Source organism: Physella acuta, unplaced genomic scaffold (genome assembly GCF_028476545.2).
Source record: "Physella acuta isolate Inbredline_101_S28 unplaced genomic scaffold, ASM2847654v3 ptg001010l, whole genome shotgun sequence".
NCBI classification, from domain to species: domain Eukaryota; kingdom Metazoa; phylum Mollusca; class Gastropoda; family Physidae; genus Physella; species Physella acuta.
The window spans coordinates 101,683-116,499 of record NW_026732527.1 but is presented as its reverse complement, the minus strand read 5'-3'; the positions used below and the strand labels follow the sequence as shown (position 1 = coordinate 116,499).

General features: G+C 34.9%; 1 protein-coding gene across 1 annotated transcript; it reads left to right on the top strand.

Annotated features, from left to right (window-relative positions):
- The first annotated feature begins 1,686 nt into the window (after positions 1-1,686).
- On the top strand, positions 1,687-13,364 carry LOC131954546 (uncharacterized). The gene is made up of 14 exons (XM_059318312.1): positions 1,687-3,662; positions 4,888-4,936; positions 5,249-5,514; positions 6,398-6,516; positions 6,989-7,063; positions 7,605-7,691; positions 7,891-7,996; positions 8,457-8,590; positions 9,376-9,631; positions 10,450-10,604; positions 10,877-10,990; positions 11,137-11,272; positions 11,603-11,777; positions 13,004-13,364. The coding sequence occupies exons 1-14, from the start codon at positions 1,727-1,729 to the stop codon at positions 13,296-13,298; spliced, it is 3,903 nt and encodes a 1,300-aa protein (XP_059174295.1). The 5' UTR covers positions 1,687-1,726; the 3' UTR covers positions 13,299-13,364.
- Positions 13,365-14,817: the final 1,453 nt, after the last annotated feature.

Sequence of the window (14,817 nt, the reverse complement as noted above, 5' to 3'; positions counted from 1 at the left end):
GCGGAACAACTTAACACACACACACACACACACACACACACACACGCACACACACACACACACACACCGGAAGTGCCCTGGTTTAGGCTCAAATTGTCCGTCCGTTTAGCGCTTAGCGCCTCGGTTATCATTGATGATTTTTAGAATCAGCGGCCACTTCTTTATATTAGCTACAAATCAATGCTAATACGTTTTACAGGACTTTAAATTTTTACAGATACTCATTTCACAATAACAGATTAGCTGCAAAAACATATGTTTCATAGTATGAACAAAAAATTTTAATGAAAAATTATTGATACGAAGTTTAAATTTTTAACCGCAGGTTACAATTGGATGAAAAAATTGATTAAAAGAGCTAAGGACTCCAAAGATTATTGGATAACAAAGACAAAATATGTTTCGAGATACTTAAAGGTTGATAGTTTGTAATTATGGGAAGATGGCGATCTGCATTAACAATCACGAGGAACTTCTGTGGGCGTGTACACGCGGTTACCAAGGAAACGTGTTGTTGTTATTGATGCGGAATGTAAGTCTGTGTGCGACTGACAGTGAGGGAAATAACTCTTTGCTTCACGCTGCCAGCGGAGGGCATACAGAGATCGTTCAGCTGTTAATAGACCGTGATGCTGATGTTAATTCAGTTAATAAATTTGGGAAAAATGCTCTTATGCAAGCGGCTCAAAAGGGACACACTCAGACAGTTGAACTTTTACTGACCAAAACCACAAATATCAATCTAACAAATGTACGAGGCTATACCGCTTTAATGCTTGCGTGTGCTAATGGACATGTACGTGTAGTTCAAATTTTACTTCAGTACAATGCAGTTACAAGTGTTGCTAATTTTAATGGCGATGACGCTATGCTAAGCGCTGCATGGAATGGTAACACAGAAGTACTTCAACTTCTGTTTGATAAAGATGCTGATATTAACTCCGTTAATAAACTTGGCAGAAATGCCCTATTTGAGGCAGTCACACACAAACATACAGACGCAGTAGAATTTCTGTTAAAAAGAGGTATTAATATACACCACAAAGAAAAGAATGGTTTGACAGCATTGTTAGTAGCATGTTACATAGGACATCACGGTATAGTGGAACTATTACTTCAACACAAAGCAAGTCTTAATGACTTCTCTAATGAAGGTTACAACCCTTTACTGTATGCTGCAACAGAAGGTCACACAGAAATAGTCACACTTCTGGTAAATAATGAAGCTGAGCTAAACTCGGTTGATAAATGTTGCAGAAATGCTCTGATGGTGGCTATTTTAAATGAACATAAGGAGACAATTAATTATCTGCTGCAGAAAGAAATTAATATCCACCACAAGGACAATAATGGATCAACAGCTTTGATATTTGCTTGTCAAAAAGGACAAATCAATACAGTGGAACTATTACTTCAACGCAAAGCAAGTGTTAATGACTGTAATAATAACGGGTATAACGCTTTACTGTGTGCTGCTTGGGCAGGTCCTACAAAGATAGTCGAACTTCTGTTAGAGCATAATGCGGAAGTTAACCCAGTGAATACGTGGGGGAGAAATGCACTTATGGAAGCTGTTTTGATGGGACATTTGGACACAATAAAATGTCTCTTGCAAAATGGTTGTAACATACACCAGAAGGAAGAAAATGGTTTCACTGCTTTGTTGATGGCTTGTGAAACAGGGAAGCTGAGTACTGTGGAAATATTACTCCAACACAATGCAAGTATGGGCGATGTTTTAAAGAATGGAAACAACGCATTACTTGTAGCAGCTGGTAGAGGACACACTGAATTAGTTTCCCTTCTGTTGGATCAAAAAGCCGATGTTAATTCAGTTAATCAAATTGGGGAAAATGCTTTTATTAAAGCTGCTCTCAAGGGTCAAACCGAAACTGTTAAATTTTTGTTAACAAAAGACTATAATATTAACCAAAAGGATAACACTAATTACACAGCTTTAATGTTAGCATGTCAGGAAGGACATTTAAGTACGGTTGAGTTATTGCTGCAGCATAATGCACGCCTGTCTTATGCAACTAAAGAAGGAAATAACGCTTTGCTTCTTGCAGCTAGTGAAGGACATACGGCAGTCGTTGAGCTTCTTTTAGATCAAGATGCTGACGTCAACTCAGTCAATGCATTTGGTGAGAATGCTTTGATGAAGGCTGTTACAAATGGCCACACAAAAACAGCGAAATTTCTACTACAAAAGGAAATAAGTATCCACCAAAAGGACACTAATGGTTCTACAGCATTTTTATTAGCGTGTCGAAATGGAGATCTCAGTACAGTAGAACTATTAATTGAATACAATGCATGCCTAACTGATGTTTCTAATGACGGTATTAATGCTTTACTGTTTGCTGCATATGGAGGTCATACTGACATAGTTAAACTTCTATTAGATCATAATGTCGATATAAATTCAGTTCACAAATTTGGTAGAAATGCACTCATGGTGGCTATTTCAATGGGAAAAACTGACACAATTGAATTTCTGTTGCAGAAAGGAATTAATATACACCATAAGGACAACAAAAATCGCACAGCGTTGTTATTGGCTTGTCAGAAAGGACTAATCAATACAGTGGAACTTTTACTTCAACACAATGCAAGTCTCAATGATGTTTATAATCACGGCTATAGCCTTTTGCTGGTCGCCGTTAATTCGGGCCACACTGAGATAGTTAAACTTCTTTTAGAAAGGAATGCAGATATCAGCTCCGTGAATAAACGGAAGAGAAATGCACTAATGGAAGCTGCTATAATGGGACATGCTGATACTGTTCAATTTTTATTAACAAAGAATTTTGATGTTAACCAAAAGGCAGAGAATGGTAACACGGCATTATTGTTGGCCTGTAAGGCAGGGCGTCTAAAGACAGTAGAAATATTACTTGAGAACAACGCGAGTCTAAACGACGCCGACGATGAAAACTACAACGCTTTGCTTTGGGCCAGTTGTCAAGGTCACACTGAGATAGTTAAACTTCTATTAGAAAGAGGTGCTGATATTACCTCCGTGAATAAATGGGGGGAAAATGCTCTTTCGGGAGCCTCTTTTATGGGACGTACAGATACTGTTAAATTTTTGTTAACAAAAGGTTTTAACATAAATCAAAAGAACGACAATGGTTTCACAGCTTTATTTTATGCTTGTTTAAATGGGCATGTAAGTACTGTGGAATTGTTACTGGATTGTAATGCTAGTGTTTTCGATGTTGACACGGAAGGATGTAACACTCTCATTCGAGCTGCAGGGATGGGCCATACAGAGGTAGTAAAACTGCTTTTAAATAAAAATGCTGATGCTAATTTAGTTAGCAATTCTGGAAGGAATGCTCTCATGGAAGCTGCTTTTATGGGGCATGCTGAAACAGTTCACTTGCTTGTGACGCAATCTGTCCGTATTGAACAAAGTTCTAGTAACGGTTCTTCAGTTTTGGAGTTAGCATCTAAACAAAGTCATCTACGTACGGTGGAAATTTTACTGGAACAAAATGAAAACCTTCGTGATGTCGATACTAGTTTCTTTAATCAAGACTTGTTTTTTACTGTGACGAACAGGCCGTTAAATTTTGTGAGTGACAGACTACAATTAGAGCAGTTTCAACATCTGGATGTTTGTTTACTTCTGTCGTTACATTTGTTACGTGCGGGAGGTGAGTTGAGTTGTTTTTCTCACATCACGTACACGCTCAGTAGTTGTACTGTAGTTTTATTGAGGGGTGTGTTACCTTTGTTTTAACTGTGTTGAACGACATTCAACTTATATATTTGTTTGCTTAAACAGATATATATATATATATATATATATATATATATATATATATATATATATATATATATATATATATATATATATCCTAATTTATAAAAGGCCATGTGCGCTCTTCTCTCTCTCTCTCTCTCTGTCTGTCCGCAAAATATTTTCGCCGGACATCACGTCAGAAACGGCAGCGATATATGAAGAACTTTTTACGGACTTTTGTTGAAAATAATATGCTAGATGTTTTAAATGTATAACCACAATTTTATTTAAAGAAGAAAAATAAAAAATAAAGGCGTATTCGAATGTAGAGAAACAGTATTATTTATGCAACCGGAAAAGCATTTATATATGTGAAGAAGAACGCATAAAACTATGACGTCACTATTTATACATTAACTAATGACGTCATCTGCCATGTTTACAATAAAAAGAAATGAACTATTTCATTCAAATATGATTTAGATCTACGTACACTATGAAATGTATAGAATACAATTTTTCCGGCCTAAACTCATTAAATTTATTTATACAAAATCTTTGTTTGGAACTGGCTAATTTGGGATAAAAAAAATTTATTTGAAAGAATAGGCATATTCGCGTAAGTTAAGATTTTAAAATACGTCTTTCATTCTCCGTAATTTATAAGGTGCCTAAATAGCGGAGATGTTAGTGTACTATAAACCACGCAGGTGGTGCGGGTTCGAGACACACCAAGTCGACTTGGTTAATGTGTTTTTTTTTTATTTTGCTCGGGCTAAACTTAAAAAAAAAATTCTATTAGGATTCTAGATCTAGATCTAGATTGTCTGGTGTCCGATAAGGCACTTCCCGGCGCCGCAGGCGTTTCAAATTTGGCAGGATCTTGCCTTGGGGCGACAGAACACGGGACCGGTTGGCCGAAAAGTCTACGATGATGGGGTCAAAACTGACCTCGACTGACCGGCGTCTTATATCAGCTATAAATCGAAAAAAAATGTCCACGGACGAACCTCTTCATATCTCCTGAGGTCGTAGACCGACCCTCGGGCGAATTAATTAAGCATTCAAATTCTCGATGTTTTTGAAAGCCTAAGCAAAGCTGGGCAGCATGCCTAGTATATTATATTTGTCATCAGATAAAAAAGACAGTAGATCAACGGTTTCAAGATCTTCTTTTTTTACAAGGTAATTTAATCTTAAGTTAAATATATCCAATTCTATTAGAACGATTATATAAATAAATAAATACATATATATGTATATATATATTTATATATATATATATATATATATATATATATATATATATATATATATATATATATATATATATATATATATATGTGTGTGTGTATCTATGTCTGTATGTGTAAATAAATACGTATGTGTGTGTGTGCGTGCGTACATGTGCGTGTGTGTGTGCGTGTGTGCATGTGTGTGTGTGCGTGTATGTGTGTGTGTAAACCCTAACTCGTATTGTTTCACACATTTCCCCAGGCTATTCACAAATTCCGGAGAAGTGAGAAAAGTTAAGCTAAAACTGAAGACGTTTGTGTCCTTATACCTGGAACCATCTAAAGACGAAGAGATCAAAGCACACATTTTTAAGGTCATGGCAGAGTTCTTAAGTACAAGAGAATTTAACTTTCTTGAGTTTGCTTTCTATCAGAAATATTTTGAAATACTGTACAAAGATATGGAGACCAGGTCCCCACAGGAATGTGCTGTAGTTGGTGATATTCTCGCTGATTTAAAGTACGCAGGTAAAAGTTTTTCGGGTTTTTACGCTTTCATGTATAATAATATTACTATAACTTTCGGCCCAGTTACCTGACAGTGGCGTAGCAAGGTCGGGTGTTACCCGGTGCGACACTTAATGGTGTCACCCCCCAGAGGCGTAGCGACCCTTCCCAGGGACAAACTTTTAATTTTCGATTTGCACCCCCTCCCCAAACTTTCGATTTGAACTCCCTCCCCCCTTTAACTTTAGATTTGCACCACCCCCCCCCCTCAAACTTCCTATTTGCGCCTCTTAAACGACTATTTAACACTCGAATTAATCACTTAATTAAGTGGAATTATCATTTTTCTCTATATATTTTGCTATTTTTTGCCTTGGTGGCACCCCCCCCCCTAAATGGTGTCACCTAGGGCGTTCCGCACCCCCGCCCCCCCCCCCCCTAGCTACGCCTCTGCTCTGATATTAAATATATATATATATATATATATATATATATATATATATATATATATATATATATATATATATATATATATATATATATATATGTATATATATATTTCATATATACATATATACATATATACATATATACATATATACATATATACATATTTTTTTATTTATTTACTGCTTTATATAAGGTTTAAACACGGGGGAGATAAAGGTTATGGCTGGCGACATGAGTTATGATAAATATTCTGACACCCTGCTTTATGTTGCCCTTACATTTAGATAAATAATACCACATTTTTTACTAACACTGCAGTGTATTTCGTCCTTAAAGCAAATGAAAAAAGAAACGATTTTTTTTTTTTACTTTCCTGAAATAATTTAACCCGGGATGTAAAGACTGGGCCGTGTAGGATGTGTTATCGCTCTATAACCATGTATTACCTCAGCAGATCTGACGATAACTCCAATGCGAGTGAACAAGCTGTTGTACTGTACTGCCCCTCACCTCATCACCACGATACTTCAAACGTTCAGACTTCTTACCGGCGCCAGTCGAAAATTTGCTAAGGTCGTATTCTAAAACGCTGGCGTATTGGATAAAATACGTGATCTAAATCATGAACAAATCATGAACAAATCATGAAAAATCAATAACAAATCATTAACAAATCTTTAACAATCAAGGACGTTCATAAAATAAACTACAATTGATTTATTTTTATTACATGTTATATAGTAGTGACATGAGACACGGAATATGTTTTAAAATCTTCGATGTTTTCTTTCTAATCGATATTAGACTAAGTTTGTTATTGCCCTTTTTACTTTCACTATTGTTTTTTACAAATCTCGACATTTTACAACTCCTTGAATCAGAAGATCACAACTCTTTGTTTTTAAAAGTGGCGCGAGTTATATTTGATTTGACTGTTGCTTTTTTAGAATTAACTCATTTTCTAAAATTGCTAAAATTATTTATACAAAAAAGGAAAATATATATAAATATAAAATTTCATCTTCACAACGACTTTCTTTTCCAGATATCATCTGAACTCGGTATAGTTGAATCACTGACAGAAAGACTACATGATTTTACTAAAGATAACCAAGACAAGGTTCTCATTTTATTACCATTTATATGTTATGCGGGAAGGAGAAATAGTAAAAAAGAGATAAAACAATAGTTTGTTTAGTTTATGTTACACACACACACACACACACACACACAAACACAAACACAACACACACACACACACACATATATATATATATATATATATATATATATATATATATATATATATATATATATATATATATATATATATATATATATATATAATTTTTCATTTATTCATCTATTTATTTTTATTTATTTTATCTATCTATTTATTTATATATTTTTAATCAATTAATTAATTGATTCATTCATTCATTAATCTATTAATTCATTAATTCATTATTTTATTAATTCGTTAATTCGTTTTATTCGTTCATTCGACATTCATTCATTCGTTCATTCGTTCATTCGTTCATTCGTTCATTCGTTCATTCGTTCACTCATTTATTTGTTTTTTGTTCGTTGGTTTAATATTTTTATTAATTAATAATTACAGTAACTTATTCAGTGTTTTACACATATAATTGCTCTTTTAGGTTTCACCGCTATTTGTGAAATTATCTGTTGGTATTTTAATAAATCTCTTGGTGTACGAAACGCTCGGTGCAAATGAACTAAACCTGGTAAGTAAAAATGAGTTTGCTATAGCGAAAACAATAAGGTATTTTAATTATGTATAATGTGTTAACAATTTCCTTAACTTTAACTTTATTTCTTGTCTTTTTTTCTGTTTTGTTTTGCTATATTGTTCTCTAAATATGTTAACCTTACATATGCACAACCCGTTCTAAAAGAAAGTATTCATTTTTTTCTAAAAATTAGGAACTATCTCAGTTTCTGATTCAAGGTGAGCTGGAAATATGTTTGAGTGTAAAGCTGTTGAATGTCCTCTGTAAAGGTCCAAGGAATTCTCTCTTACCAAGCGGTGGTATGTTAAAGCAGTTAATAACACAAGTTGTAAAACGGTCAAATTTCACAGATATACAGACACACACACATTTATATATATATATATATATATATATATATATATATATATATATATATATATATATATATAGGCCTACATATATATATACTTTATTGTTTTGTAATTTAGTCATTTCAATAAAAGAAAATATTTTCGTTTAACGAATTAGACTGGAAAAAGTGGTTGTGCAAATATACCAATTATAAAACGTCATAAAAAGAAATTTTAAAAATGTTTACATCAAGTCATTTTGGTGAAGCACTTCTAACCGAAACGTTTTTTTGTTGTTTTTTTTTTAAATAATTTCTACTTCTAATAGCGTATGTTTAAGTTTCATAAATTCTAATTATAGTTTAAGTTACATTAGGTTTCCCATTTATTACATTGTATTAGTTTCTAGTATTGTATTTATTCACAGAGGATATAAAGCTATTAATACAGTGGATGAAACAGGGACTACAGAACACCAACAGATCTTTCAATGGCTTTTATTTGGCGACTTTAATCCACTGTCTAAAAAAGATTTGTCTACAATCACATCAAATATATGAGGTAACAGCTACAATTGTCAAACACTCTCGACAACAATATTTAAATGGAGATCAAGTCATAAAAATACATTACCATACTTTTTTTTTCAATTACTTGAAAAAGTATAGCTTTAAGTACTTAATGTTAATGTATAACATAACGTCTAAAATAAATTAGCTTAAGTTTACAATACTACAGCTTTTACACATTTATATCCTGCCTTGTTAAAAACGATTTTTTTAAAACAACGGTAAAAATATATAGATGTTTTTTTTTGTAATAAATCCTTCAGTCATCAAATAGAATGCTTGTTACGCCCGATCTGCGTTTAGCATTTAAGGTATTTAAAAATGTGAAAATATCACTTCGAAGCTTGCGGTGTATAGTTCAGATTTAATAGTTCATCTATTTTATAATCACCGATAGTGTGGTTAGTGCTATGGGGTTACATGTACCTTACCTAGCGTAAATCATGTACCCATCCACGATCCTAACTTAAGACTTTTGGGTTAGCAGTTGAGCCAGAGTTTCTTCCAGGCATCTCTTCGGGGGGGAGGGGGGGGCTAAGCCCCCCGAAATTTTTTTACCGCCCCCCCCCCCCCCCGAACGAAATGAAATTTAAATAATTTATATAGAAAATACATACTTTTAACAGTGTCCGCTCCCCCCCCCCCCCCCCCCCCCCCCCGAAGAAAGTCTACCGCCCCCCAGAAAATTTCGAGTGCCCCCTCCCCGGAGAAAAAAGTCTGGAACAACACTGAGTTGAGCCGATTGACATTATTGATTTATTTAAAACTGCTCAACAGATTCTTGAAGCAGACCCGTTAGACTGTTTGTACAAAGCGCTGTGTTCTAGTGACCCAATGGAACAGGAAGCTGCAGTACACTGTCTGCTAGCCATCGCTGGGAAAGTTCCTGGAAAGTTCAAAATCAGTGAGCACACAGAAATTGTACAACGATTGGAACTGATGCAGAGCTCTGAAGACAAAACTGTACAGAGCATTGTCATCTCCACTCTATGGCTGGTGAAAAGAGAGGCCATTGACATAAAAAACAAACAAAGTAAGTGGATGTGTTAGCATGTACGTACTTAATGTTTATTTGAGAGAATAGAGCTCTTGTTTCAGTGGCGGAACTAGAAAAAAAGGGCCACCCCGCAAAAAAAAATTTTGGGCCCTATATATATATATGTATATATATATAATGTTATATATATATATATATATATATATATATATATATATATATATATATATATATATATATATATATATATATATATATATATATATATATATATATATATATATTAACAAAATACGAAAATACGAACATAGAATACTCAATACGGGCTTGTTCAAAATTTGAAAAATAAAAAATTCTTAGTTGTTATTTTTAATTAAAACACTAGCACATCATCTGTGTGAGTGCGATTAGCCTGTTTTGAAATTCTCTGTTTCAATTTCTGACAAAAAATGCTTCATAAATCCTGCCCCCCCCCCCCCCCCCCCCCGCATTGCGGGATCTGGCGACACTGCAGTTCCGCCCTTGTCTTACTGTTTTAAGTTTACAATCATTATTTTAAGTTACCATAGCGTACTTTTTGCATTCAAATAAAACAATGTATAATAAATATAAAAAGTACTAAATATTTGAAATCCATTTATTTTAACATTATAAAGTTTAAATCTTGTAGAAAAATTATAATCAATTTAAATTATTTCGAATATTGTGAGTGTACCGAATTTTACGATGAAACTACTGATTGGTGGATCTACTAATAATTATGTAAAATGTCAAATCTATTTAACGAAACTGCTTAAAAGCTAAACATTTAAAATAACGTGTTCTATAAGATGCAATTGTTATATTTTTTAAAGAGATTCTGGCTCCTGACTTTCCTGCACAGTGGGAAAGGTCTGACTTTTTGGGACGCGGCAACTTTGGATGTGCTTATCTTTTGAATGAAATACCTAACCTACAACCTAATAAGTTCATTATTAAAGAAATAGAATTTGACGAAGATTGTTCAACAGTAAGAAAGATTTAAAATATATAAATTAATAATAATCCTTATCCCGTAGCTTTAAAATTGAACTTTGTAAGAATATAATATTAGACTTTTTTTTGGAGTGAGTTTTTTCTTATTTAAAACTCTAAAGATTCTTTTAATAAATATAAACTAATATAAAGTAAATAATAACATTATAAAATAATGATGATAATAATTTCAATTTTACCAATAGTACAACAAATATTAGTAATATAATTTTATAAGCTTGTTAAAAGGTTGTAGAAATATTTCAGAATTGTACAGACTGGTCTGTTATGTTGAAAGCAGAACATCACAGGCTGGTTAAGTTTTTTGGATTCATCAAAGAAGATAAAAAGATGTTGCTGTTCTTTGAATACTTGCGTCTGGTACTACTTGCACTCGTTAAATAGAATACGGACTTAATTTAATTGGCAGTTATAATTAAGCTGAGTAGCTTAGACGAAAGCCGGATCTGTACGTCTTACACTGATATTCTAGGTTTCAATTTTTCACTTAATTTTTCCTTCTTCAGGGTTCCTTGCGAAAATATGTCAAGGAATGTTCTGGTTTGGCTGAAAGTAAAATCAGAATTTTTACAAAACAAATAATTGAAGGTATCAATTACTTGCATCAGCTTAAACCTCCAATCATTCATGGCGATCTGAGAGGTACATTTTGTAGAATCTAAGAATATTCTTATTTTTTCGTTGTTCTAGTAAAGGAGTTAATAATTACACAGAAATAGGCTATGAAATAGGCCTACAACAAATAAAACAGAGATGTTTTTGTTTTTCATAAATAAGGTTTACTAATTAAAAGTGACAATCATGTAAAGAAATTTGAATGTTATACATAGCTATACATTGAGTTCCATGTTAGCGTAAACTTTGTTTTACAGTCTACATAAAATATTTATAATTTGTGCTAACCTTTAAAAAAATAATTGCTGCATCAATGATCTTAGCATTCGTGAATTACAATACTATCTTGTCTTACAGGGGATACCGTGCTGCTCGCCACTGAACACCGCGTTAAACTTACTGAGTTTGGTTTAACTCGAGGTTTAACCGGTGCAAGCAAAACTAAAACTGATTTAGTCACCGTCAAGTGGATGGCTCCGGAACTTTTAAAGGGGGATTTAGAGACGCCATTTGATCATAAAGTTGATATTTGGTAAGTTTCAGTTGATTGTAAAGTTGATATTTGGTTGCAGTTATCTGATTGAATTATAAATTACTTTAATTTTAGAAGTATCTTAGATTTTAAGAAGAAATATTATGCAATATGTCGAGTTTAAACGGTTGTATTAAATAAAAGGAACCTAACGCCATCATCATCTTTTCCCGTTCTTGTCCAAGCCACATAGGGCAGATGAAGTAGAGGATAGAGATAGTGTGTTCAGCACTATGCCAAGTCGCCTCGTTTTCTTTAACTTGTGTTAGGTACTTGAAACCCGTATTCGAACTCGCAGTCTAGCGCTCTACCGCTAGGCTACGCGGTACCTTTAACCTATCTTGGAAATATAATTTTTTTTTTAATTATCACGTGGGGCGCCGTGATTTTCTTACAGTTTCTAATACTGTTGACTCTCTACAAGCTCCCTAATAAAAGTCAATAGTATTATCTAATCAATAGTAATATAACTTTTACTTCGGCGCCCCACGTTTTTCATCGCTTATAGTAGAGTGATCGCTTGCATTATTGTGATGTATAGAATTTATTTTCTATTTTTTAGTTCAATCAGAAAACGTGGGTTTTTAAAAACTTTTTTAATGATAATTATTTAGCGTTAACCTGGCTTATGTTCAGTGTCTTTTAAAATACATATGGGAAGGCCTGGTCGAGCTGTAGGACACTCAAGTACTTGCCACATTGTCTCGTGTTCAGTTCCGACTTGAAAATCTTTCAGTCAGCCCAAATAATGAATACATCATCAAATCAGGGAAAATAAAGACGGTCGGACATAGAACTGACCTCACTACTTCTTCATAGGCTGCGGTAACAGAAACAGAAAAGTAAAGTTCCCTTTCAAACCTGACGGTCTATAGGGCAAGTTCATGTTTCTGTGACCTCGGCATATGAAGAGATAGTGTGATCAGCACTATGCCCTGCCGCCTTTACTTCCCCTAACGTAAGTTAGATACCCATCAGAGTTGGGTGGACGGTCTACTGACTTGAACCCGGATTCGAACTCGAGACTTACGGGTTAGCAGTCCAGCTCTCTACCGCTAGACCACTCCTTCTCATTCGAACCCTATTTCATCTGCTTTGGTGACAATAAGATCTGAAATGGTTACTTTTATTTGACTTTTTACTTTCATTAAATAAATTTTACAGTCCCCTGCATTGTATGTTTATGGTAGTAAGATATGCTGTATTTTGTATGTATTCATCTACAGGAGCCTTGCATGCACTGTTGTAGAAATGGCCACGAGTGATCCCCCTTGGCCCAACCACATGAGAGAACAGCACATGTACCAACTGTTTCTGAAGAACCCGCCCGAGTACAGTCTCCCTACTCAATCGAGTCGCGAGATGCGCAATTTCCTGGAGAAATTGTTTCAGTACGACCCAAGCCTACGTCCGTCAGCTCTTCAGCTCTTCAGTGACCCGTTTGTGACGTCATTGTGTCAGTCGGGGACGGAAACATTGGCACAACACACATCTGAGTCATCATTTTTAATTTCTAATTAGTTTTTTTTTGTTTAGTAATAATTAAACTAATGTCCTTTACTTTGATTTTAACCAATAAATAACGACACGTGTAATTATTTTAATGGCTATTAAAATCCCAATAGCTTGGTTGTATTGTACATACTTCCGTGTAAAAAAAATACTAGCTTTTTTTGTCGACTCATATGTAGGTAACTTTCACTATTCGATTAATAAGAAAATGTCAGATAACTCAGTGTAGACAGTGTAACAAAACAAGAAGGGGAACTAACTCTCAATCGGCGCCTCTGGTTGCTGTATTTATCGTGCGTAATCTTAAAGAGACGTCTTGGTCGGATGGTAGAGCATTCGGCTCCTAACAAGAAAGTCTTGAGTTCAGGTACTGACGTTAAACAGAGGAGGCTAGGCATACATACTACTGGTCGTATTATCCCTCCATACGCGGAGGTCACAGAAACAGATGAACTGTGTTTTATCTGCCCCCAATAGGTCAGAGAAACAGATGAACTGTGTTTTATCTGCCCCCAATAGGTCAGAGAAACAGATGAACTGTGTTTTATCTGCCCCCAATAGGTCAGAGAAACAGATGGACTGTGTTTTATCTGCCCCCAATAGGTCAGAGAAACAGATGGACTGTGTTTTATCTGCCCCCAATAGGTCAGAGAAACAGATGAACTGTGTTTTATCTGCCCCCAATGGATAATTAGTTTCGAAAGTGTAAATTTCCCTCTCATTTTTTTAAAAATTACAATTGAATAGATGCAATAGATTATTGTAAGAATAGACAAATTTTGGGAACTTTTCGCATACGGGCAAGTGTATATTCTGGGAAACGTCTTCGGACTAACGGCATTCGGGCAACACGCTTTTGGGAATTTGTCGTAGACCCAGATCTAGTTATGTGAATCCACTGTGGTGTTGGCTGAACACTTTGTGATATTTGTCTGATGTGTATTGGCTACAGAGTCGATTGTAATACGTTGTAATATATAGTGTAACGAGCCGACCCGCGGCGTATCATACGCCGCTATTTAGTTGTTTTATTTTCTACTTTTCAGTAATTCATAATTTGTGAATTCGACAGTACCAATGCTGCCATTGAAAATATTTGCTTTAAAACACTAACCCCCCCCCCCCTTTCCCCAACCCCTTCCCTACACCCCCCCCCTTCCTCTTAGTTACCTCCAGTAAGTTTAAAATCGTTTCAAACTAAATTATCTGCCCCTAATAGCCGTCACTAAACCCGGCTCTACGATTTGTAAACATTTTGCGTGAACCACAGCTCATCAGACCATGTGGGGTGGGGTGGGGGTGGTAGTGATAGTGATAGAGAGGAAGAGAGGGGACTGCAAGGCGCGCTTGCAGCTTGTTTTCTAACGTCTCTCAGAAGAGAATTATATATATAGATATTTTAAGTGTCTAACCTATTGTTTCCTTAATTTAGGGATAGGTCCTAAGCGTCTTGTTCGTTATCTACATCATTGTCAGCTACAACATCATCTAATTGGTCATCGCTGCAGAGGCGTAGCTATGGGAGGGC